The 23,457-nt window shown below is 35.3% G+C and overlaps 1 protein-coding gene across 1 annotated transcript; it reads left to right on the forward strand.

The window, feature by feature from the left end:
• The first annotated feature begins 16,818 nt into the window (after positions 1-16,818).
• LOC111057169 (hexosaminidase D) lies at positions 16,819-19,674 on the forward strand. Its single transcript, XM_039435712.1, has 2 exons — positions 16,819-17,023; positions 19,424-19,674. The coding sequence occupies exons 1-2, from the start codon at positions 16,842-16,844 to the stop codon at positions 19,671-19,673; spliced, it is 432 nt and encodes a 143-aa protein (XP_039291646.1). The 5' UTR covers positions 16,819-16,841; the 3' UTR covers position 19,674.
• Positions 19,675-23,457: the final 3,783 nt, after the last annotated feature.

Below are 23,457 nucleotides of genomic sequence, written 5' to 3' on the forward strand. Positions count from 1 at the left end.
CAGTGGTGAATAAGTGATGAGCATTCACTACAGCTATATTGCAAATCATATCAAATGCCACCTTCCGGTACCATTTCAATGATTTCCTTAGTGGTGAGTTGTAGGATGACAGCTGATCAGCTAAATCAATAGCAGCTTTGCCCTTGTTGTAGCTCAAAACGACAGAAGGCTTCATCATCATTTTATTCCTTTTCCTGACTTCTATCATTTCAGCAGAATCTGTAGTACTGAGCATTAGAATTTCTCGCCGATCTTTCCATTTTGTATCTCTCCATGCTGTAATGTAAACAAACGCTCTTGTAGCTGGTACCAACTTTAGGTTATGCTAACTCCCATGATCCAAAGAGGTTAGAACTTTACAGGCCAAGTGACAAGCAATATATCATATTGGATCAAGTTTATGAAGTACTTACTGGGTAAAAACTAATGTTACAACTGAAAAAAAAATTGTGAAAAATGGAAATATCAAGTCATTTTCAAATATGAATATCTTTTTTTAAAATCAACATTTTTTCAAGCCAAGTACATCGTTTTAAAGCTGAGGAAATGATCTCTTTGGAACGAAGAGAAACACTATTACTGAGATCCCAAACGGGATCACAGAGCTGTTGGAAACAACATCTACCGAGATCCCATTTGGGATCTCACATACACTGAAAATAGCTAAAGTTGAGATCCCAAACGGAATCTCATGGCTTGACACAGAATATGGGTGGAACATGCTCGGCAGTGAAGTTTAAAGTTTAAAGAGATACAGGGTACAAACTTGTGTTCCAAGCTATCCATCTATACCTTTTTTTGAGCATTTGTTGCCTGGACTATGGAAAAGCGTCTTATTTTTGGACTAGATGGATCCATAGTTTATCAGATAATATGGAATATAATATTAGATACAAGCAGGTAACTCGTGCTCCGCAAGGGTCTATTTTAAAACTTGACAAACTGAAAAATAGTGGAATCTTGAAGAGTTTGAAGTACGCTTGGCCTAGAACCATCCTCGGTTAATTAAGTATCTTATGCAAAATTTCAAGTTAATTTCAGTCCAGTAGTTTAGACGTGATGATGCGTCAAACATAAATTTCCTATCACATATATACGTGTTTGAGCAATACCTACTATTGCTTAAGTAATAGTAGGTATTGGTTTGAGCCAGTTCATTCCTTTATTATAGTACTAGACGTCAGGCTCGCTTCGCTCGCCATATCCGTCTAGCCAGTGGGCTCCGCCCCCTGGACCCCCGACTGGATCGTCCAAGAATGAGATCAGCAGGCTCGCTTCGCTCGCCTGCATTTTTCATTTGAGCATTTTTATCATATGTTGGGACAATCCAGTCGGGGGTCCAGACTAAACGTCTGGCTAAATGGATATGGCCAGCGAAGCGAGCCTGACGGCTAGTAATATAACATTCCCAGGATTGAAGTAGCAGTGCCCAATCAATTTTTCTGCGATAAATGCATTTAAATCTTCAACTTGTTGCCAACCTAACAAAGTCAACTCAACTTAATGCCAACCTGACAAAATTATTAATTCAGTTGCCAGTTAACAACTGTTTCGAAGAGGTACTCTATCTAGATTATAGTTCTATAGTAACATATGATATGGAAATTTCAATTATAATTAAGAGATTGGGAGAAGAAGAATATACATGCTAAAAGACAAACTTTAAACCCTTGAAAACAACCCTTAGAGTTAAAATATTGCCAAAAGATTTCTTAGTGCGTCTCTAAAGGGCCAACTGAACATACCTACCAAATATGAACGTTTTTGGTCTGGTAGATTTTTAGTTCTGCGAGTGAGTGAGTGAGTGAGTCAGTCAGTCAGTGAGTCAGTGTCATTTCGCTTTTATATATATATAGATAGAAGATAGATGAGTTTTGGTCCTAACCTACTAAAGTGACAGAACTCAAATTTTGTTTAGAAACCTTCCTGAACTTAATGCCAACCTGACAAAATCGGACTGGTTATCAATTTATTTTATGAAATTGGGATGAAAAGAGGTTTTGGACTGTAGTCTCTTTCTTTGTCCTTGAGCTGATTGTAAATGATGATGATGATGAATTTAGTTGTCAATTTTAATCATCTGCTTCGAGGAGGAAGTTTCTCTAGATTATAGTTCATTATAGTTCTAGATCATAATATTTACATACAACTTATGGTATGTATTAATGTCCCATGATGAAAATTTGAACATATTACGGAAAATCTAGAAGGAAAATTTGTATTTGGGCTTTGAGATGCACGAGACTGATATTTTTAAAATCTATGTGGAAAATTTGGAGATCTGAACCATTCCCGTTTTTCAGGTATGCAATCCACAAGTTGACATGTTTTGATGCGAACAAACACAACCCTACTCTCTCTTAAGCTGCGTTTACACCGGAGTTAATAACACAAGTTTTTAACATTTTTGTTATCAACTGATGTTAATTACAAAAGTCAATAACATCATGTTGAGTTGCGTTTACACCAAAGTTGATCACATGAGTTATTAATAAAAAGTTGTCAACTTGACTGAATCGACATGAAATTCTCTTGAAAAAAGTTGATGTTAAAAACTCGTGTTAACAAGATCTTATTAACAAGATCTATGTTATCCATCGAGAGTCAGTAACTTTTGTTAATAACAGGTTACTACTATCCACCCCGCAACCCCCTCGCCCAGCATCCCTACCCTACAACTACAGCTGTTCCCTAATAACTACAGCTGCAGACAAAACACGTGACAAAGTTATTAACTTTTGTTGATAACAAAACTAGCAGCCAAAAGAAGATGTGTTTTAATTTTGTTTTAAACTCTGGTGTAAACGCATTATAATTTATTTACATTAGATCAGATGAAGATCATTATTTTAATGATCACACACATGTTTCAATACAAATTTGAAGACAATTTTTTGCTTTTTATTCCGGCTACTATATCATATGAATAGTCTTGTTGAATGAAATCATATGGAAGTCAATTATATTGATAACAAGATCTTGTTAATAACAAGGAATTTTCTGTTAGAGACATGAGTTATTGACTTTTGTCAAGAGAAATTTTTGACGATTCAGTCAAGTTAATAACTTTTTGTTAATAACTCGTGTTATCAACTCCGGTGTAAACGCAGCTTTATTATATAGATACAGTATAAAGTAAATATTATATTTTATTTAGTGGTAGCATAGAGAAACAATAGCGTAAGTAGATATCCCATGGTACAGGGAGTTTATGTCGTAACTTTTACTGTTATCTCAAGCCGATAGTCCATGTAAGTTAGTTCTTTCCCTTGAAGCTGTGTGACACTGGTAGTCTCTCATATTGTGCCGTTCATACTCTCTCACCCGGCCAAAACAGTGAAAATCGACAATAATCAACAGTAATCGGGTTGAGATAACAGTAAAAGTTACGACATAAACTCCCTATACCATGGGATATCTACTTACGTTATTGTTTCTCTATGGTGGTAGGCTCTAACTGAATCCAAATTGAGATAATCTCGGAGAAGATGTTGAAGGAATAGGTGAACAAAAATAACGAAGTCAAAGACAGATTCCATTACAAACAAAAGCAAAACATTTTTAGCTTTCTCAAAACAGTCTTCATACAGTTCAGCTTGTACTATGAGAAGAAGCCACCAGAGCAGGTTCATAAATAATATACCCATTGTCACGATGGTTCTGTTTCTTCTCATCTATTCCCTCAGTCTTCTTTTTCTTCTTCTTCTTCTTCTTCTTCTTCTTCTTCTTCTTCTTCTTCTTCTTCTTCTTCTTCTTCTTCTATATCTTCTTCTTGTCCTCCATCCTCACCTCCGGCTCTTATCCACCAATGACAAACAGTAGTTTCTCTCGCATTTACCAATGCAGCTCTACCATTGGCTGGTTAGTCAAGACATTACGACCGCACCAATCTTCACTTTTTTATTCCATAAAACAACACAAGCTAGCCGGGAGTTTGATATGCTTTTCTACAGAGTATTCAGATTTGCCACCGGTCTCTTTTTAGTGGGCTTTATTGGTGTGTTAATTTTTTGCTATTCGCTGCTTCAATTATCTGGTCATGCAATTCATCATAGATCAGCTGTCTAGAGCAATGATGCATGCATTTGATATCCGAAATATCGGAGCTTCGCTCTGGAGTGTAAAAGCATAGAAAATTTGTAACGAAAGATTGAATTTATAAATTTGTATTTATTTATTCATTTTCTCGGTCGTACAATTATTTTTATAGTTATATGAGGAGACACAGCAGGCTTATGCCCAGAACTGTCCTTTTTCAAATTTATACTACAGTCCAAATCAAAATCTAGGTGAAGCTACTATCACTCATCAAAATAACAATTCATTCGCACTTCAAAAAACAAACACATCATCAATTACAAATAGATATAGCCTACTATGAATTCGATTTAGAATGATATACTATGTTTGCTACAATATTTGTTAATATACTATGTACTGTTCTACATTAACAGGATCTAGTTAATATTTTGGACTTTCTGAAGTTAACATGTTTTCTAAAAAGAGAGAAATAAACAAAATATATATGAAGTATTGTGACTAAACGTGACTGTCCTTGTCTTGACTAATCGGTGTGTGACCGATCTCACCTCCTAATCGGTGCGGTAGTAAACGCAAATTGGAGAGGCAAGGTCTATAAATACCAAAGACCTTAAAGAGATGCATCTTTAAGGTCTTTGATAAATACAGGTCATGACATTTGTGTTCCTCATGGAGCGGCCATTTTATGGGGTCTCTATGGTGGTACATTTGAAAATCCAATCCAATTCAATTTGCTTGTAACAAAATTACGCATTATGCATTTTAAAAACAATATTCTAGTTCAGATAGTATGTGAATTTCAGGTTTTCAATTTTTCAATAATGAAATTTCATTAATAAATGCTTGAATTACTTATTTATTTATAATTAAAAATTGTTCTTATTTTTGTAACCTAAGGGTTATGATTCATAAGGCATTGGAACAAGACAGAAATATTCGAAGCCAACTGCAAAAAGAGTTTAAAGTTTCCGGATCAATTAAATCTGAAAATCAACAATTAAGTTTCTAGTATTTTGCTAAATACTATCATTCTGTAGGAAGAATTATTTTTAAATTCCAATTACCAATAACACATCATAATTATGTTCAATCTACGAAGATAACAGCTAAAAATAAATTTAAAAATTGGTGAACTGGAACCCCAAAAAATGGCGATTTTATAGACCCTGGTAGAGGCGGGTGATGGCGACACCATCTCTGAGTGAAATTGATAAATTTCAAACTTTAAATTGCATTATTCTAAATATTGGAGATGTGTTAATCATATGACATTTTCAAAATAAAGTTTTAGTGATGTTTTAGAGAGAAACAACAAATACTCGTCACTTGTACAATTGCAACGGTTCAGTGAAGGCTTGAATTGGTGCTTGAAATGTTGATGTCCATTCCAAATTATTCAGTTAGAATAAAATGTATGACTGAATTTAAAAAATCTTGAAAAAAAATATTTCCAATGTGAAGTTAGGTTATGATGACGTTCAAATGAAAACAAACACGAAGCATACGAACTGTTCGAACTTTTTTCACTGCTTGAAATTTACCAATTTCACTCATAGATGGAGCCACCATCACCCGCCTCCCCAATTTGCGTTTACTATAGTTGCATGCAATGACGCATGTGATAAATAACTGAGAGTAATATAGTATTTTCTCTCGACCTTTCTCTGCTTTCAACTCGGGCTGACCTGTTGCCAGTATGTCTTGAAGGAGATTAGCTTTTGATGTTAGCAATAATTTTGATGCACCAACCCCACCAGCCATTAGCCGTTTTCACAGCAATATCTTGCCGACACGACATACGGACAGGATTTACTCTGATGGACAGTATGAGAAAAGGCTGTGGTTTATAACTGCGCGAGGTCTACTGTTGACAGAACTACTATTGGGTTGTTATTTAAAACGGTTCGGCTCAACTCACACTTATGGGACTCAGGTCGAGAAGAGAATTGACTTTAGTGGAGAGCATGTGTTTCCAAATGGTGACAGTCGCAGAGACTTGAATCGACTGGTCTGAGTGCCACCATTTGGAAACACATGCTCTCGACTAGAGTCGAGTATCTTCTCGACCTGAGTCCCATAAGTGTGAGTTGAGCCTTTGAGGTCTGTCATACATGACATCAAAACCAATTCAATTTTTGAAATATTATTTTGTGAATTGGGAATCTGGTCGCGGATTTAATTATTAAATATAATTGATAAAGCGAGAAGATCTCCAATGTCCAAAGATGAAACGTGTGTTTTATCACGTTTCGTGAAGGCAATATTATGAGTTTTAGCTCCATGCTATACAAACAAGAGTGAGTTGACTTTTGGTCTGTGAATCAAGGCTGCATGTGTTTTTCACATAAATAGATTTGGAATTTTTCTTTCGAGGCCCGTATTACTTGAACCGTTTGTGAAGTTAGTTGTTGAGTTAAGGCATTGGTTACCTGAAGGATTCTGTCTTGAGAATTCAAATATAGGCTGTCGCAGTCCGGGCAGTTTAAACCTACATAATTGTTTTTTTCAGGATTTGAATCTTGTAGGGAAAGCTGGTGTTTTTGATTCAATCAACTGGCAGAGTTTTTTTTTATTTAAATTCGGGAGTGTTTTAACTGGACCTTGAAGAGCAGGCCAAGGGACTCTTGTTAAGGTAAAGTAAGATAATAGTTAATTGTACATTTTTTTAATTTCTCAGATCTTTAATTCTAAATAGTAATTTTTTTTATTTATTATTATCATAAACTGAACGACCACAGATCAGCAAAGCGAGTAGCCCCTGAAATATTCATCTGATTATTATTTCGTAATAAATTCTAATTATAATTCTAATTTCGTAATAAAATAATTTATTGATTTGTTTTTAATATCAAAAACCTGTACGATCTTTTCTTGTTTTTCATTTTCCCACCCTTACATATTTGGTGAAGGCACATCTGGCTTCCATATTTGGTGGAGGCTTCTCCCGCCGTTCCACATCCTGCTTACAGGTCCTCTTCAATTTGATATTTGACTCGGGATTGTAAGTTGTTGTATTTAATACAACATGATATATCATGTTGAAACCAAATCATTAATTTTTTATTGTATATTTCTATACTTAGATGGTATTGCTATACTGAGATGCACTATGTCAGCATTAATAAAATGAGAATCGTTGGTGTTGTTTATGAGAAGTTCTGTTAGTTTGAAATGAATCTCATTAGATATAGTTGACTTGGAGCATTTTCTGAAATTAAGTTTTGTACTCGTTGAAACGTGAGAACAGTAGGCCCGTCATTAAAGTGGTTGTGCCCAGTGATTCGGGGAAGGGCAGGGGCTCAATTTGCCCTGAGGGGAGGGGGTGGAATGAAGGCCCCATTTTCTCCTAAAACCTCATTTAAATGATAATTGGGTCACTCAGAGACTGACTTTGAGACTTGCTCCTCCCTTCAACATTGGACCCGGGCCGACTCTTAATGAACTTTTTCGCAGCAAGCTATCTTCTTTTCTTTCTTCTTCTTCTCCTCCTAACTCTTCTTCTTCTTCATGGTAATATTACCACTACTTCATATGTTTTCTCTATTATTGTATTATTAAATTTATTAGGTAGTACTATTGGTAATTTTTATTTTTATTTATCTTGTTGTGTATGTAGGATATACAAACAAACGGACAACGACTTTGGTCTTCAGTAAGTCAAAAGTGAGAACTTGCTAACGCTCGTTCAATGACATAAGATGAGGAGCTATATCCTTTGAAACCGGAACAGGTGTGCGCCCTTAATCCTGGAAAGAAGAAGAAGAAGAAGAGAAGAAGAAGAAGAAGAAGAAGAAGAAGAAGAAGAAGAAGAAGAAGAAGAAGAGAAGAAGAAGAAGAAGAAGAAGAAGAAGAAGAGAAGAAGAAGAAGAAGAAGAAGAAGAAGAAGAAGAAGAAGAAGAAGAAGAAGAAGAAGAAGAAGAAGAAGAAGAAGAAGAAGACGAAGAAGAAGAAGAAGAGAAGAAGAAGAAGAAGAAGGAGAAGAAGAAGAAGACGAAGAAGAAGAAGAAGAAGAAGAAGAAGAAGAAGAAGAAGAAGAAGAAGAAGAAGAAGAAGAAGAAGAAGAAGAAGAAGAAGAAGAAGAAGAAGAATATTGTTTCAACAGAATACATTTTCAGTTTGATTTTGTAACTTTTTCATTCTATCTATAAAGTTTCATAATTTGATCAAGATTCAATTAAAAGGGTCCAGGTGGCGGAGCCCTCTGGTCAGACGGATAAGGCGAGCGATGCGAGCCTGCTGGCTAGTTCTATTTGAAATAGTTGCGATACTACTTAGTTTGGTAACGCTGCAATTTCTTTGGATGAAGAGCCATGTTTCAATTTATTTTATACAGCGTAGAGTAGAAGAATATAAATGAATAAATAGGACTATTATTAATTCTAGATCCCAACAGTCTATACTACCAATGAGAAAAGATGGCATTTCTCTATGTAATTACTACACATACTTGGGAATTTCCGATAGCATAGCATTGTTAAATGTTATTGTATCAACAGAATACATTTTCAGTTTGATTTTGAAACATTTTTATTAATCTATGAAGTTACGGTACCGTACATAATTTGATCAAGATTCATTTATAATCTTATTTAAGTTCTTTAAATATTAGTAATGAAGTAGGCCTATAACCTATTTCGGACTATGTGTTATTCAAATTTGGGAGAGGAATAGCACAAGATTACCTTATTTTTCCTCTCTCTATCATTTTGATAATGTACTTATTGTATAAATGAATAAAATAAATGAATATGAGTTTTGAAAATATTTTGGTTAATTTTTGAAGTAAATAGTGAGCTGTTGATTGATGAGAAGAAGTATGATTGAGTGATGAGACACGAGGTTGGTGAGGAGGAGGAGGAGGGAGTAAAAGTAGAAAATCGTTGGAGGATCTCAAGTGATGCCGGCAGAAGTTGTAAAGAATTGCAAGTAGGGGTTCCGGGAAAACTGAAAGGTAGTCAGGGGTTGAAGGGGGTAAGAGGGGGTCCGTGTGTATAAAATCGATGCCCAGGGCCCCCTACCCCCATACTGCGACAGGGGACCGTTTCCCCCACCACATCGTGACGTCACATCACGTGACTCCCACCCCTAAGTGACACAGGAAGGTCCAACGGATTTTCTCTCATAGGCCGGAGCCCGGCTTGCGTTTTCATTTGACAAAATAATTTTCCAACTGTGGAAAGTGGTGGAATTGCACCACGCCCCGTGTCACAAGTGGGTCTGCGGCAAGGTTTTGGGTCCGGGGTCGGGGGGTGTCGCAGAGCTGTCCCCATTTGTCGCCTGAATCCTGCAAAAAAGGCAGACTACATACAGGACAGCTCTGTTGCTAGGCGTGATACGCCGGTTGCTCATAAATTAACGTGTAAAGATACGTACAGATATATGCGCCGCGAACATGAGCAATTCACTTTTAATCAGCTGATGCCAAACTTTTTATATCTGTATCGTTTAATTCATTTTTTTTATTGTCATATTAAGGTGCGTACAGATATAGTCAGCTGATTAAAAGTGAATTGCTCATGTTCGCGGCGCGTATATCTGTACGCACCTTAATAAGAAAGCAGTCTTGATAACCTTAGATCTGTTTCAACGTTTTTATTTTTCTGTTCGGAATTTGCAACTTTTTCCTATGTGCCAAATAGATGATTGACTAGAAGTGCGACAGAAATTTTAAAAGGACGCGGTGTCATTCGTTATATGCTTAGATCCAGACAAAAACGTCAATTATACAGTGAAAAATTATGTTTTTGGACTCAGGGGACCTTGAAACGTATAGAAAACTTGAAATTGGGGTACCTTAATTTTTTTTGGAAAGCAATACTTTCCTCACCTATGGTAGTAGGGCAAGGAAAGTAAAAATCATACTATATTAAGATATAATAATATAAAACCATCTTACTACTTACAAAATATGTTCCCTCTTCCTTCTACTTCCCTCTCACATTTAGTGCCGGTTAAGTTCAATCTTTATTAATTCCACGAAAACCAATAATTAAAGAAGCCGTCTTTCCAAAAAAGCCTTCTCGATCTGATTGGCTCTCGTGAAATTAATCACGGTTAAAGTTTAACGTAACTATTCTTGGTTGAAAATTCAAGCATTTGGAGTGCATTTTTTATTGTCTGTCTGTGAAGAGGAAAACTACAAAATTAGAACAAGAACGGTGTGAACAGTCACAGTACGACTACGACATAAATTTCGGCTTGAGCAATTCTCTATCTAATATTATCATATTCGTTCTCTAACGAGCTCGTCGATTTGAACTCAACAATCCATATTCAAAAATAACTAGTTAATAAAACTTTTCTCAACGGAAATAAACAATCCCTCTTCCCCTCATTTTTGGAAAATGTAACCTAATAATATTTATGCAAATATATTAGAATTGCTGGGTATTGTCAGATGGCTTCATTCTAGTGATAAAAAAATTTCTTACAATTAGAAGCCTTTCTCAAATTTGAGCCTGCACAACTTGTAGAATTCACAGATTTTCCTACGTGATTTGGGGAAACCATACTTCCCGCTGTTCAGCTATAAACCAACATTTATTGTAATCTACGATAAATTTTATCTTACCACTTATCTTTCTTATGTTCCAAGCTACCCAAGCCTAGAACTCTGTTGGCATCACTCTCAGCAAAAAGTATAGGATAAGTATAAATTGATGATGATTGAAGTTGACATAAAGATGAGAAAATTAGAGAGAATAGAATGTAGAGTGTATATTACATTCTCTGGGTGAAACTGGTGCTGAAGTACGTATTGCATCCTACATCTAGTAGCATAGATCTATAGGAGCTACTCTACTACAGATTTGAGAGAGTATTACTATCAAAATCAAATCAATTTATTCCCACATTGCATCACAAACATAATTATGTAAAATTACATTAATACTAGTAGCTCTGTGAACAGTAGACCTCACGCAGTATTCTCTCATCCACAAGTACCTGATTTAAACTATAGACCTTATGGGAATACAGCAATAGACTGGCTTCTCCACACGTCATCTGTGTAATCACTTGTCAGCTGATTTATGATGAATAATTACATCTGATTTTTACTCTAATATTGGCGTATGAAGGAGGCTCTTTTTCCTTTTATATTATCCTTGAAATGCAAAATTTCCAAAAACCTTGTATGTACGTCGACGCGCAATTAAAAAAGGAACATACCTGTCAAATTTCATGAAAATCTATTACCGCGTTTCGCCGTAAATGCGCAACAAATAAACATATAAACATTTAAACATTAAGAGAAATGTCAAACCGTCGACCTGAATCTTAGACCTCACTTCGCTCGGTCAACAAATATCGGAGGACCAAGCTTCGCTCTGGTGTAAAAATTCATAGAAAATTCATTACGAAAGAGGAGACTATAATATATTTATAGTTCATACAGAAAGGTTCTATCTAATCACAGTGGACTGAGATTGAGATTCCCAGTGGAATGCAAAAATCCCTCTCACAAAGTCCCGGTTGCACAAAATTTCCATCCAGATTAATTCCAGGAGAACCAATCAGAGAAGCCGTCTTTTTGAAATGGTCTTCTCTGATTTGGTTCACGTGAAATTAATCAGGATTAAAATTAATCAGGCTTTTGTGCAACCGGCACTAAGTACCTGATTGAATGATTGCAATAGTTCAACAGCAGAGTCATAATTTTGTCTCATTCCCTCACACATGCACTCGCTCACTCACTTCTATCGACAAATTATCAGCTGTTTCTCCTATGATGAATAATTATTGTCCTTTTTTGGCCTTCAGAGAGTTTTCCCAGGGATGAGACCATGTGCAATCGAATTTTTACATCAAGAACCTCTTGCATAAATAAATACATAGTCATTTTAACAGTTAAAACGATACAAATGGGTGGAAAAACACTTATAGACTTAAAACTTAGATTGTTATCCGAAATTTTCGATGACTGCGTCACATTCTTCAACGGTTGATCTAGTTGTAGTCACTGTGGAGGAAGGTGACGCAGTCATAAAAAATTTCGGATAATTATCTAAGTTTATAAGTGTTTTTTCACCTATTTGTATCTTCTTACCTATTCAAATGAGTATTGATTGATTGATTGATTGAGTACTTTATTTATGTAGATTACAATATATACTGGCTTATACACTTGTATACAATAGCTTACAATACAGCAAAGTTATAGATGAATTTACATAATATAGACTAAGAAAATAACTATTGAACTGTATATTATATGAAAAAGCAATTTGTAATATAATAACTATAGATAATAATCATATTGTTATGCATCTACATAAATTGGCGGAGCTTTGGACATATCAATGTCCATTCTTTGGGAAGAATATTAAAAATATCCTCCCCACTTAACTCTCTACCAAAAGAGAGAGAGAGTGAGAGAGAGAGAGCGAGAGTGTACGTGTAAAAGAGAGAGAGAGAGAGACTCTTTAGTAAGAGAGTAAGAGAGAGAGAGACATCGTATAAAGAGAGAGAGTGTACGTGTAAGAGAGAGAGAGAGAGTGAGTGAGAGAGAGGAGAATATACTACACTGCCACCTCCTCTTTTATCTTTTCTTTACTCGTTCTTATCTCTTCTTCTTTTATTATTTTCTCTTCGAGGTGACTTGAGACAGCTATAAGGACATCGTATACGCCTACCTTTTAAAACAGTCACTGTATTTCCAGACAGTTTCTCTTCTGTTTATTCTTGTTATAGTTCTTGAAAAATATCCTCCCCACTAACTCTCTACCAAATAGTATTATACGACTATAAAATGTTTCCTGTTATGTGCTATAAATAAATAAATACATATATACAGAAACTGCTAGCTTAATATAATAGGATACATGATATACTATTAAATTACAAAATTATATATCATTACTTCAATGTTAGACTACAGATGGCGTGGAATAGTCTTCCTCCAAGAAGACTATACGTATGTCAATGGGGGGGAGTTCCTGCATTAAAAATTGAGTAAAGGTGCATTTTCTTTTGTGCGTAAATTTCCGCAGTCGACGATAACAAGCATTGTTGACATTCATATTGTCCAAATTTCAAGTGTGCTAAAACAGCTGATCAAAACAACTTTTCATTACTTGTTTTTATTATTAAAGAGTTAAATGTTTCTAATAATATCAACATCTTGTCATTTAAAAGTATAAAAAAGTATAAGCTCAACCTCCCCCGTAAAACATAATTGAACATAATCCTTTAGGCTAAGAAGACAAATTGAAATCCACCCAATTTTGAAATCCAATAATATCAACATATTGTCATTTAAAAGTATAAAAAAGTATAAGCTCAACCTCCCCCATTAAAACATAATTGAACATAATCCTTTAGGTTAAGAAGACAAAATGAAATCCACGCAACATTGAAATCCATTGAAATCCACCCAATCTGAGATTCTCTCCCTGTCTTGGTCGACGACGGCATTTACGCACAAAGGAAAACCCAGCTTAATATGTATATCTATCTATGTACTGAATACTACTGAATTTATTTGGTACTTAGTGCCGGTTTCACAAAATCTGGTTAAATTTCTATGCTGATTAATTCCAGGAGAACCAATCAGAGAAGCCTTTTTTTAAAAAATGGTCTTCTTATATTTGGTTCACATGAAATTAATCAGGATAAAAATTTAACCGGATTTTGTGCAATCGGGCCTTTGTGAGAGAGATTTTTGCATTCCACTGGGAATTAATCTCAATCCACTGTGAACATTCCGGTATAAACTATAAATATTATTATAATTTCCTCTTTTGTAATACATTTTCTACGCTTTTGTACTCCAGAGCGAAGCTCGGTCCCCCGATATTATTTATTAGCCGATAAATACTTGGAAAAGTACAGTGGGCCATGTCTCTTGGAATTCAAATTTATTTATTTTCCCAATTGCGAACATTCACAGCAGCAGACAGATGGAGGTAAAATCCCTCCCTCGGTGTTTAATGTTGCAACGCACACAGACGTCCATCTGTCGCCATATATCTGCTCTCGTCAGAATGCAAATTTTTTATGATTTTCTTTTGTAATTTTATTTTGTATTGATTTTTTCTACGTCTGTCTACTCCTCTATGCGTTCGCTTCAAGGTTGCATTTCACAATCTTATTATCAAAGATCATCATAGGCTATAAGATATTTTGTAAAACATGACCCTATCAACAGACATCAAAATTCTATTTTGGAATGATTGATCGTGTGACGGGCTCCATCTTTCATGTACAACTTAAAGTCGTACTGAAGCATTCCTGAAAGTGGCCACATCCAAATAACATGGCTAGTTTATAAAATAGCATTATAGTACCCTTTTTTGAAACTAGTATAGAATAAAAGATAAAAAAACACAAATAAAAACTACTAGTTTCGATGTTCCACTGTTCCACATCATCTTCAGGTTTTAAATAAAATTTCAAATAAACGTTTTACTAATAGTTCAAAACGTGTTTTAATTTGTGTTTTTAATCTATTATTTTTTATTTATTTAAAAAAGTAGGTACTATAAAGCTATTTTATAAATAACAATAAATATCCCTGAATACATACTCTTTAATGTTGGTGATGTTGTGTTCCTTGTTGGTGATGTTGTCTTGTTGGTGATGTTATCTTGTTGGTGATGTTGTCATGTTGGTGATGTTGTGTTCCTTGTTGGTGATGTTGTTATGTTGGTGATGTTGTGTTCCTTGTTGGTGATGTTGTCTTGTTGGTAAGAAAACATGAGTAGTATCTTTGTATGTCTAACTAGGCGCACACCAGTTAGTCAAGACAAGACAAGACATGATCAGACACGTTCAGTCACAATACTTCACATAGTTGCTTATGACGCATCTCACACTGATTAGTCATTGCAATTAGACATGTCTTCATAAGCAACCATGTGAAGTATTGTGACTGAACGTGTCTGATCATATCTTGTCTTGTCTTGACTAACCGTTATACGCCCAGCCTAAGCTTCAATCGTCTATGCTTTTAAAACGATTTTTTAACTATGTTTACAATAAATTAAACCAGTAAAACGTTTGTACCCATTATGAATTTTGAGATATTTGGCATAGTCCTCTGTGAAAAGTCATTCTAGTACTATTCTATTCCAAAACGTGATTTTTGAAATGTGGTATCAGATATTATCGGGATGTCTTGAATATCTACTGTAGAAGGCGGTGGAAATATGAACAATTCCTATCATTTCATTAATTCATATCAAAATAATTAGGAAATTTAAGGGCCGGTTTCCGAGCTCGGGATTTAGCTAAGTTCTAAACTTAAACTGGCTTTAAACTCTGGAGTCAGAGAATTGGCTTTCCGAGTCAGAGCATTAACATAGTTGAGGACTTAAATAGACTCTGGAGTTTAGAGATCACGTTAGACCCTGGGGTTTATAATTTCGCTTTCTGAGTGAAGGGCTTATAAGTCCAGGACTTGAATTAGATTCTCGCCTCTTTCCGAGTCGAGGATTTATCAAAAATCGTTAAGTCCAGAACTTAAAACAGCGTAATTTTAAACCCTCGACTGGGGTAGGGTTTAAATTTAAGTTCTACACCTAACTGAGCAAACACAATTCAGTTATTGTTTTGGAGTAGATGAAAAGCCAAATAGATGTCATGGAATACCCCTAAAATATTTGGATTAGTCCATCTAAATTCATAATTTATAGTTTGCAAGTTTATTTTGCAATAAAATTGTATCAGAATTAGGCATAAAAAACTAACCTTATTTTACAAATGTGACATAACCTAAAAATGTTCAAGAAAAATAATACAGGATTGGGTTGGAATTTATATTCCAATCTGAATGTTATTAATCAATGTCATATTCAACATATTAATATAACAATAATAAATTATTATTCCAGTTTTTTTTTTCAAAAGAAATACGTTCTCAAACTCAATAGCCTAATGAAATTTTTATTCCAAAATCACTGGTTAGGATCAATGATCAATAATAGCATAAAGTAAAATAAAATGTTTATTCATTCATCTTTCAAAATGTTAGGTTTTGCTTTGAATATTTCACAAAATAGTTTAGAGAGCATGATCATTTGAATTATCCCGCTGCAATCAGCTGTTTTCGTTTTGCTATAATGCCAACAATATAACAGCAAAATATTGTGAATTTCCCTCATGTTTACTACATTAAAGTCCTGGACTCAAATAAGTCGAGAACTTTATAGACCCCGGAGTTTAGAAGATAAAATCGTAACTCAGAAAGTCGATTTAGACCCGAGAGCTTATTTCAGTCCTGGACTCTGTAAGTCCAAAACTTATAGATCCCGAGCTCGGAAACCGCCCCTAAGAAGTTTTGGGCAATAGCCTGTTTTTCTTTTCCGACTATTGTATTGTCTGCTCTAATAAATGAATAAATTAATCATTGAATTTCTACTGACTTTATGGTGATTCATTCCCTAGTGAGACTTCAACTCAACTAATAGAGTCAATGAAAATTATGTTATTTATTTATTGATTCACGTTTATGATAAGACGTGAATCTTACTATAGTCTACTATAGTAATGGCAGTGGAGAGAGATAGGGACGACGTTGCCGATTATCTGCTCAGCCACTGCCTTTTATATAGCTGATACCGGTATATCTGATATAATATTAACTGCCCATTCTTTTTTAAAATAATCAATTATATTTTTTTCTACAAAAAATATATTCTTCAATGATTTAATCTATATCTTTCAGAGGCCCTGAATTGATCAGTTGCGACCTGAAAACTCTGACACCAGGCCTGAGCCAGACAGGTCTCTAGATATTATTATTTTTATAATTTATTTTGTGTTTTGGTTGATAGGCGATTTGCCCCTCGAGGAGCGGGACGATGACTCTGCTGCAGGAGATGATCGATGACGTGTTGGCATTGCATCCAAAGTCTCAGTTCATCCATATTGGCTGCGACGAGGTTTATTACATGGGACAGTGTGGCCAGTGTCACCAGCGAATGCAGCAAATGGGTTGGAGCTCCAGCGGTCTATTTCTGGATCACATGATCACCGTCGCTGGGTGACTGACTGATTGTTATATTTTATTCATTATTTATTATTCCTTATTCATTATTCATTATTCATTATTAATATTGTTTACTATGCCACGAGATCGCCAAGTATGAAAACTTTACAGTATTTCCTAGTCAAGGCTTGCTGAGAGTGGAGATTAGCCTGGCATGCCATTTATGTTCCAAATTTGAAGCTGATTTTTGTTAACTCAAGCCGATTACTGTCTATTATTACTGTTCTGGCCGGGCACAGTATGAGAGACTACCAGCGTTATACCCGGGTGATTCGAAAAGGACTTTACAACTTTGAAGATTCATATAAATCTTATTAAACAAGGTGCACAGCTGGTTTTGGTGGAAAACACTCCAAGTTTTGACTCTCGTAGTCCGCTAGTGCCTGGACGCGCCGCACAAGCGCTAGCGGCAGTTACGTCAACGATGGCTGCCTTCACTGGACCCGGACGTGCTATCTGTGTGTTTTGGTTTGAAAAAACGGCATAGTGTACCTTGATATGTTGCAAAATTTTTTATACCACAGATCGATGAGGATGACCAAAGAACGAAATTTTTTCCTTATGCAAAATGGCGCACCATCACCCTATCTGACTGATGTCCGGGATTTTCTTAATGACCGCTTTCCTAATCAATGGATTGCGCCAATTGCAATATTGCAATATATTATTCCAATAATGCGCCAATTGCATGGCCCCCTAGTTCCCCATACCTAACACCGCTGGATTTTTTCTTGTGGAGTTTCATAAAAGATATGGTGTACGTACCTCCTTTGCCAGCCATTCTACCTGAACTTAGAGCAAGGATTTGCGCTGCTGTTGAGCAAGTTACACCTGAAATGCTAGTGCGAGTCTGGGAAGAAATCGACCATCGATGGGATGTCTGCAGGATAACCAACGGAAGAAACATAGAAAATTTTTAGTTGAAGGTGGAAAAACTTGAAGTGTTTTCCTTTAAAACAACACCAAAACCAGCTCTGTACCTTGTTTGATAAAATTTATATGTATTTTAATTTTAAATTTAAATTTGAATTCAAAGTTGTAAAGTCATTTTTGAATCACCCGTATAGCTACACAAATAATAACTTTTAGGACTATCGGCGTGAGTGAATTTTGGATCATAAACGCCCTATACCATGGGATATCTTCCTATGCTATTTTTTCTCTATGATATTATGGTGTAAAGACAGTGATTCTATGTTATTTGCATGAACAAACTTCTATTTTTATGTACATGAAGGAATTGATTGTCTTTTTGTTTTACTTTACATTGAAAATGATAATTCATTGTATTATTTTACTGTCATGGCAAATAAATAGAATTTTAATAACTTTGTTGAATGAGAATTGATATTGTGGAATTTTTCCATAATTGAAAAAACACAGTTTTATTTGTCACATCCACATATTTATCAAGCTGCATTTACACCGGAGTTGATAACAAAAGTTTTTGACATTTTTGTTAGTAACTGATGTTAATCAACATATATGTTAATAACATTTTCTCCAATAACAAGGAATTTTCTGTTAAAAACACGAGTTATTAACTTTTGTTAAGAGAAATGTTTGACGATTCAGTTAAGTTAACAACTTTTTGTTAATAACTCGTGTTATTAATTCCGGTGTAAACGCAGCTTTAGGCTAGGCGCGACAAGACACGACAATAAATGATCAGACACGTTCAGTCACAATACTTCACATAATGATTATGACGCAACTCACACTGATTAGTCATTGAAAATTAGACATGTCTTCATAAGCAACTATGTGAAGTATTGTGACTGAACGTGTCTGATCATGTCTTGTCTTGTCTTGACTAACTGGTGTGCGCCTAGCCTTAGGCTTTTAATCAGGACTGCAGTTTCGTGTTGAAATCAACACGAAGCAGTGACTTTAACATATCAACTACAGCTGAAGATGTTTTGGTTTCAAGTCTAAATATCGGGGCACCGAGCTTCGCTCGTTATTTTTATTTATTGATAAACAGAACACAATCCTCTAAAATGATCGTGTTTATATTTCACAGCTGGCTATATGTCATTTTATGAATTTCGGGGATGCGATATTTTGATTTTTCACATACTCACTCGCTCACTCACTTTTTTACTATCCACAGCTGTTTCAGCCAGGGATTAATTATCCTTTTAATGGCGTTCAGCGACTTTTTCCAAGGATGAAACCTAGTGCAATCGAATTTTTATATCATAAACCTACTATGTTCCAATTTTTGTGAAAATCGTTAGAGCCGTTATCGAGATCTGTTGAACATAAATAACCACATATAAAAATAAACAGATATAAATATACAGAAATTGCTCGCTTAATATATTATATTATAAATGTGGATGTGACAAAAATAAACTGTGTTTTTTCAATAAAATGCTATCTGATTTGCAGGTACATAAAATCAAAAAAGCCCAGCATGACAGTGCTTGCCTGGGATGATATGATGAGGAGAATGTCCCTGTCAGAGCTCTTGAGATCGAAAGTGGGTGATGTTGTGGAACCTGTGGTCTGGGGATACCATGGTGTCTCAAGGGGGACTATCCAGTACAGTTATAACCAGGCTTTCAAGGGCATTTGGATTGCATCATCATTCAAGGGAGCCCAGGGTCCAGATTCCATGCTTACTGATATAGGTAGGTAGGTTGAATGAAAAAGACTAAGAGATTGTCAAAAACCACAGATCTATTGATACTTAGAAAGACCGGTTTCGGTTATTACACCATTGTCAATCTCTGATGAACTAACTCATCAGAGTTGACTGAGATGAGATGAGTTAGTTCATCAGAGATTGACAATGGTGTAATAACCGAAACCGGTCTTTCTAAGTATCAATAAATCTGTGGTTTTTGACAAATTCTTAGTCTTTTTCATTCAATATGAATAATTACCACAATATCAACTTCTCGAATACACAAAAAGGTAGGTAGGTTATTGGATTCTATAGCCAGGTTGCACTAAAGCCTGTTAAATTTTAATCATGATTAAATTCCACTAGAACCAATCAAAGAAAGGTTTTCTAAGAAGAAGGCTTCTCTGGTTGGTTCTTGTGGAATTTAATCGGGATTAAAAGTTAACAGGCTTTTGTGCAGCCGGGCCATAGCATCAAATTTATTTATTTACAATGCAAATGACACTAATGTAATAACATTGGTAGATAAAATAATAAGGAAGTCCTTGTGCTATTTTTCTTCCAAATTTATAGGTGACAAAGTCAAAGATAAGTTTAGAGTAGGTTTTCAAGGATTTCCAAGCTTTCAATCATTGGAATCAAAGTTTTTCTAAAAAGAAGGCTTAATAACTTTTATTTATTTATTTATTTGTAACCGGTGGAGGTATTTTTAAACCCCACACCACACCTGAAATCATTTCTGTAACCGGTGACATATTAGTCTCTATTTGAATCCTTGATTGGTTGGGAGCTTTTAGTGGATTCGTTCATTCAAATGCACAGATTATCATCATTAACTAATTGTCACCTATTTTAGCAACTAGCAACTACGAGCCAGGAACTTCAATGAAAAATACTAATAAAATTCAACTTCAGGTTTATTGAAGTCTAAAACGAATTATTAAAAGTCAGGTAACATGTCAAATTTTTCAAACAGAACAAAGTTATTCAGCAATCGATTCAGATCAAGAAGACATAGGCCTACTCAATTTTTTAATCTATACATTTTGGGAACCTGCTAAATTGCTGCATTTGAATTTGGGCCTCGGTCATTCTACGAAACTAAATTTTGAGCTTAATAAGAAAAACAACAAAAGTTCGGCACTCACCATTTTAACAATATTCAAACTTGGACTCTTCAGAAACACTCACATACGCTTTAATAAAACTCACTATACTTGAACTCACACGCACAAATAATTTCCTGATTCTACTCCTACTAACTCTATAAAATTTGGTTTCCTATTCAACTAGATAAAAATTACTGATAACTGAAAACATAACAATTTGTCCCTCTGAATGGGAAATGGGCCCAATCAGAGGACCGAGGCTCGCACACCGTTACATGTTTTCCCAGTTACGTCTCAATTCCAATTGTGGCCTTTTCACTGAAAATTATTCCCCCTCCACAAGCGTTGAGCATAACTTCCAGTGGAAAAGCCAAAGCTGCAAAAAGGTCAATGCTCGTACAATTTTCAAATACAGTGGCTTTTTCGACATGAAATTGAAACTGCACTTGGAAAATGCACGAAAATTGCTTTAATTTTAGAGATTCTCATGCTCAATCTTAACCACTTGAATTTTTACTTTCCTTGCCCTACTACCATAGGTAAGGAAAGTATTGCTTTCCAAAAAAAATTAAGGTACCCCAATCTCAAGTTTTCTATACGTTTCAAGGTCCCCTGAGTCCAAAAACATGATTTTTGGGTGTTGGTCTGTGTGTGTGTGTGTGTGTGGTGTGTGTGTGTGTGTATGTGTGTGTGTGTGTGTATGTGTGTATGTGTGTATGTGTGTATGTGTGTATGTCTGTGAACACGATAACTCCATTTCTAATTAACCGATTGACTTGAAATTTTAAACTTAAGGTCCTTATACCATGAGGACACGACAATAAGAAATTCAATGAAATTCAATTCAAGATGGCGGAGAAAATGGCGGATAATTACTAAAAAACCATGTTTTTCACGATTTTCTCAAAAACGGCTCTAACGATTTTCTTCAAATTTATACCATGGATAGCTATTTATAAGCCCTATCAACTGACATGAGTCTTATCTCTGGGAAAATTGCAGGAGCTCCGTAATATTTTTGAGAAAAATGGCGGATAATCACCAAAAAACCATGTTTTTCACGGTTTTCTCGAAAACGGCTAAAACGATTTTCTTCAAATTTATACCATGGATAGCTATTTATAAGCCCTTCAACTGACATGAGTTTTATTTCTGGGAAAATTGCAGGAGCTCCGTAATATTTTTGAGAAAAATGGCGGATAATCACTAAAAAACCATGTTTCTCACGGTTTTCTCGAAAACGGCTCCAACGATTTTCTTCAAATCTATACCATGGATAGCTATTTATAAGCTCTATCAACTGACATGAGTCTCATTTCTGGGAAAATTGCAGGTGCTCCGTAATATTTATGAGAAAAATGGCGGATAATCACTAAAAAACCATGTTTTTCACGGTTTTCTCGAAAACGGCTCTAACGATTTTCTTCAAATTTATTAAATGGATAGCTTTTTATCAGCTCTATCAACTGGCATGATTCTCCTATCTGGGAAACTAATGGGGGGTCCACCCCATCCTTGAGAAATGGACTTAGTAACCTCCTTCTCGTGCATGAGGTAGGTAGGTAGCGCAGTTCATAAAAAGAACACATAGTCGAGATATTTCATCTGTAGAACAGCTGTTTTGACGACTTTAAAAAAATTACGAATAAAAAAATAATCGAATTTCACAATTTACACTAAGGAAAAAGTACTCTGAAAACAATAATTATATATACACATATACAGAAGTTTGATTGTAGTTTCAAATATGAGCAAGGAAAGTTGTGTGAGTGTACCACACCAGATTTTTTTGTTTTAATTGTACTGAAGCCTGATAATTGGGAATCTAAAATCAAACTTTGCATAGATGGTGCGGTGCTCCTGAAATGTTCACAGATATGGGACTTGTGGCAGTTGATAGAGCTTATCAATAACTATTTTAGGCATAAATTTGATCGAAATCGTTGGAGCCGTTTTCGAGAAAATCGCGAAAAACCCTGTTTTTGACAAAATTTTTACCATTTTAGCCGCCATCTTGAATTGCATTTGATCGAAATTTTTCGAGTCGGATCCTTATAGTGTAAGGACCTTAAGTTCCAAATTTCAAGTCATTCCGTTAATTGGGAGATGAGATATCGTGTACACAGACGCACATACACTCATACACACACACACACACACACACATACAGACCAATACCAAAAAAACCACTTTTTTGGACTTAGGGGACCTTGAAACGTATAGAAATTTAGAAATTGGGGTACCTTGATTTTCTTCGGAAAGCAATACTTTCCTTACCTATGGTAATAGGGCAAGGAAAGTAAAAATCGGACTATAGAATTATTCATCATAAATCAGCTGCCAAATGATTACAAAGATGTGTGGAGAAGCCAGTCTATTGCTGTATTTCCATAAGGTAACTATTTCCTATAGTTTCAATCAGGTACTTGTTGATGAGAATATTGCGGGAGGTCCACTGTTCACAGAACTACTGGTCCTTGTTGATTCTATTAGATTGAACATAACTTTTCATGAACACATGTGTTTATCAAGTTCCGTTCAATCTAATAGAATCTTCAAGGATAAAGTTATTAACATTTTGATAAACGTGAACTACGACTACGCTCCGTTCCAGAAAGCCAAATTTCTTACTCCAGCTGTTTAGATTCTAGAACTTAGGTAAATCCCGAGCTCGAATACCGGCCCTA

The sequence above is a fragment of the Nilaparvata lugens genome, chromosome 9, assembly GCF_014356525.2.
Source record: "Nilaparvata lugens isolate BPH chromosome 9, ASM1435652v1, whole genome shotgun sequence".
NCBI lineage: Eukaryota > Metazoa > Arthropoda > Insecta > Hemiptera > Delphacidae > Nilaparvata > Nilaparvata lugens.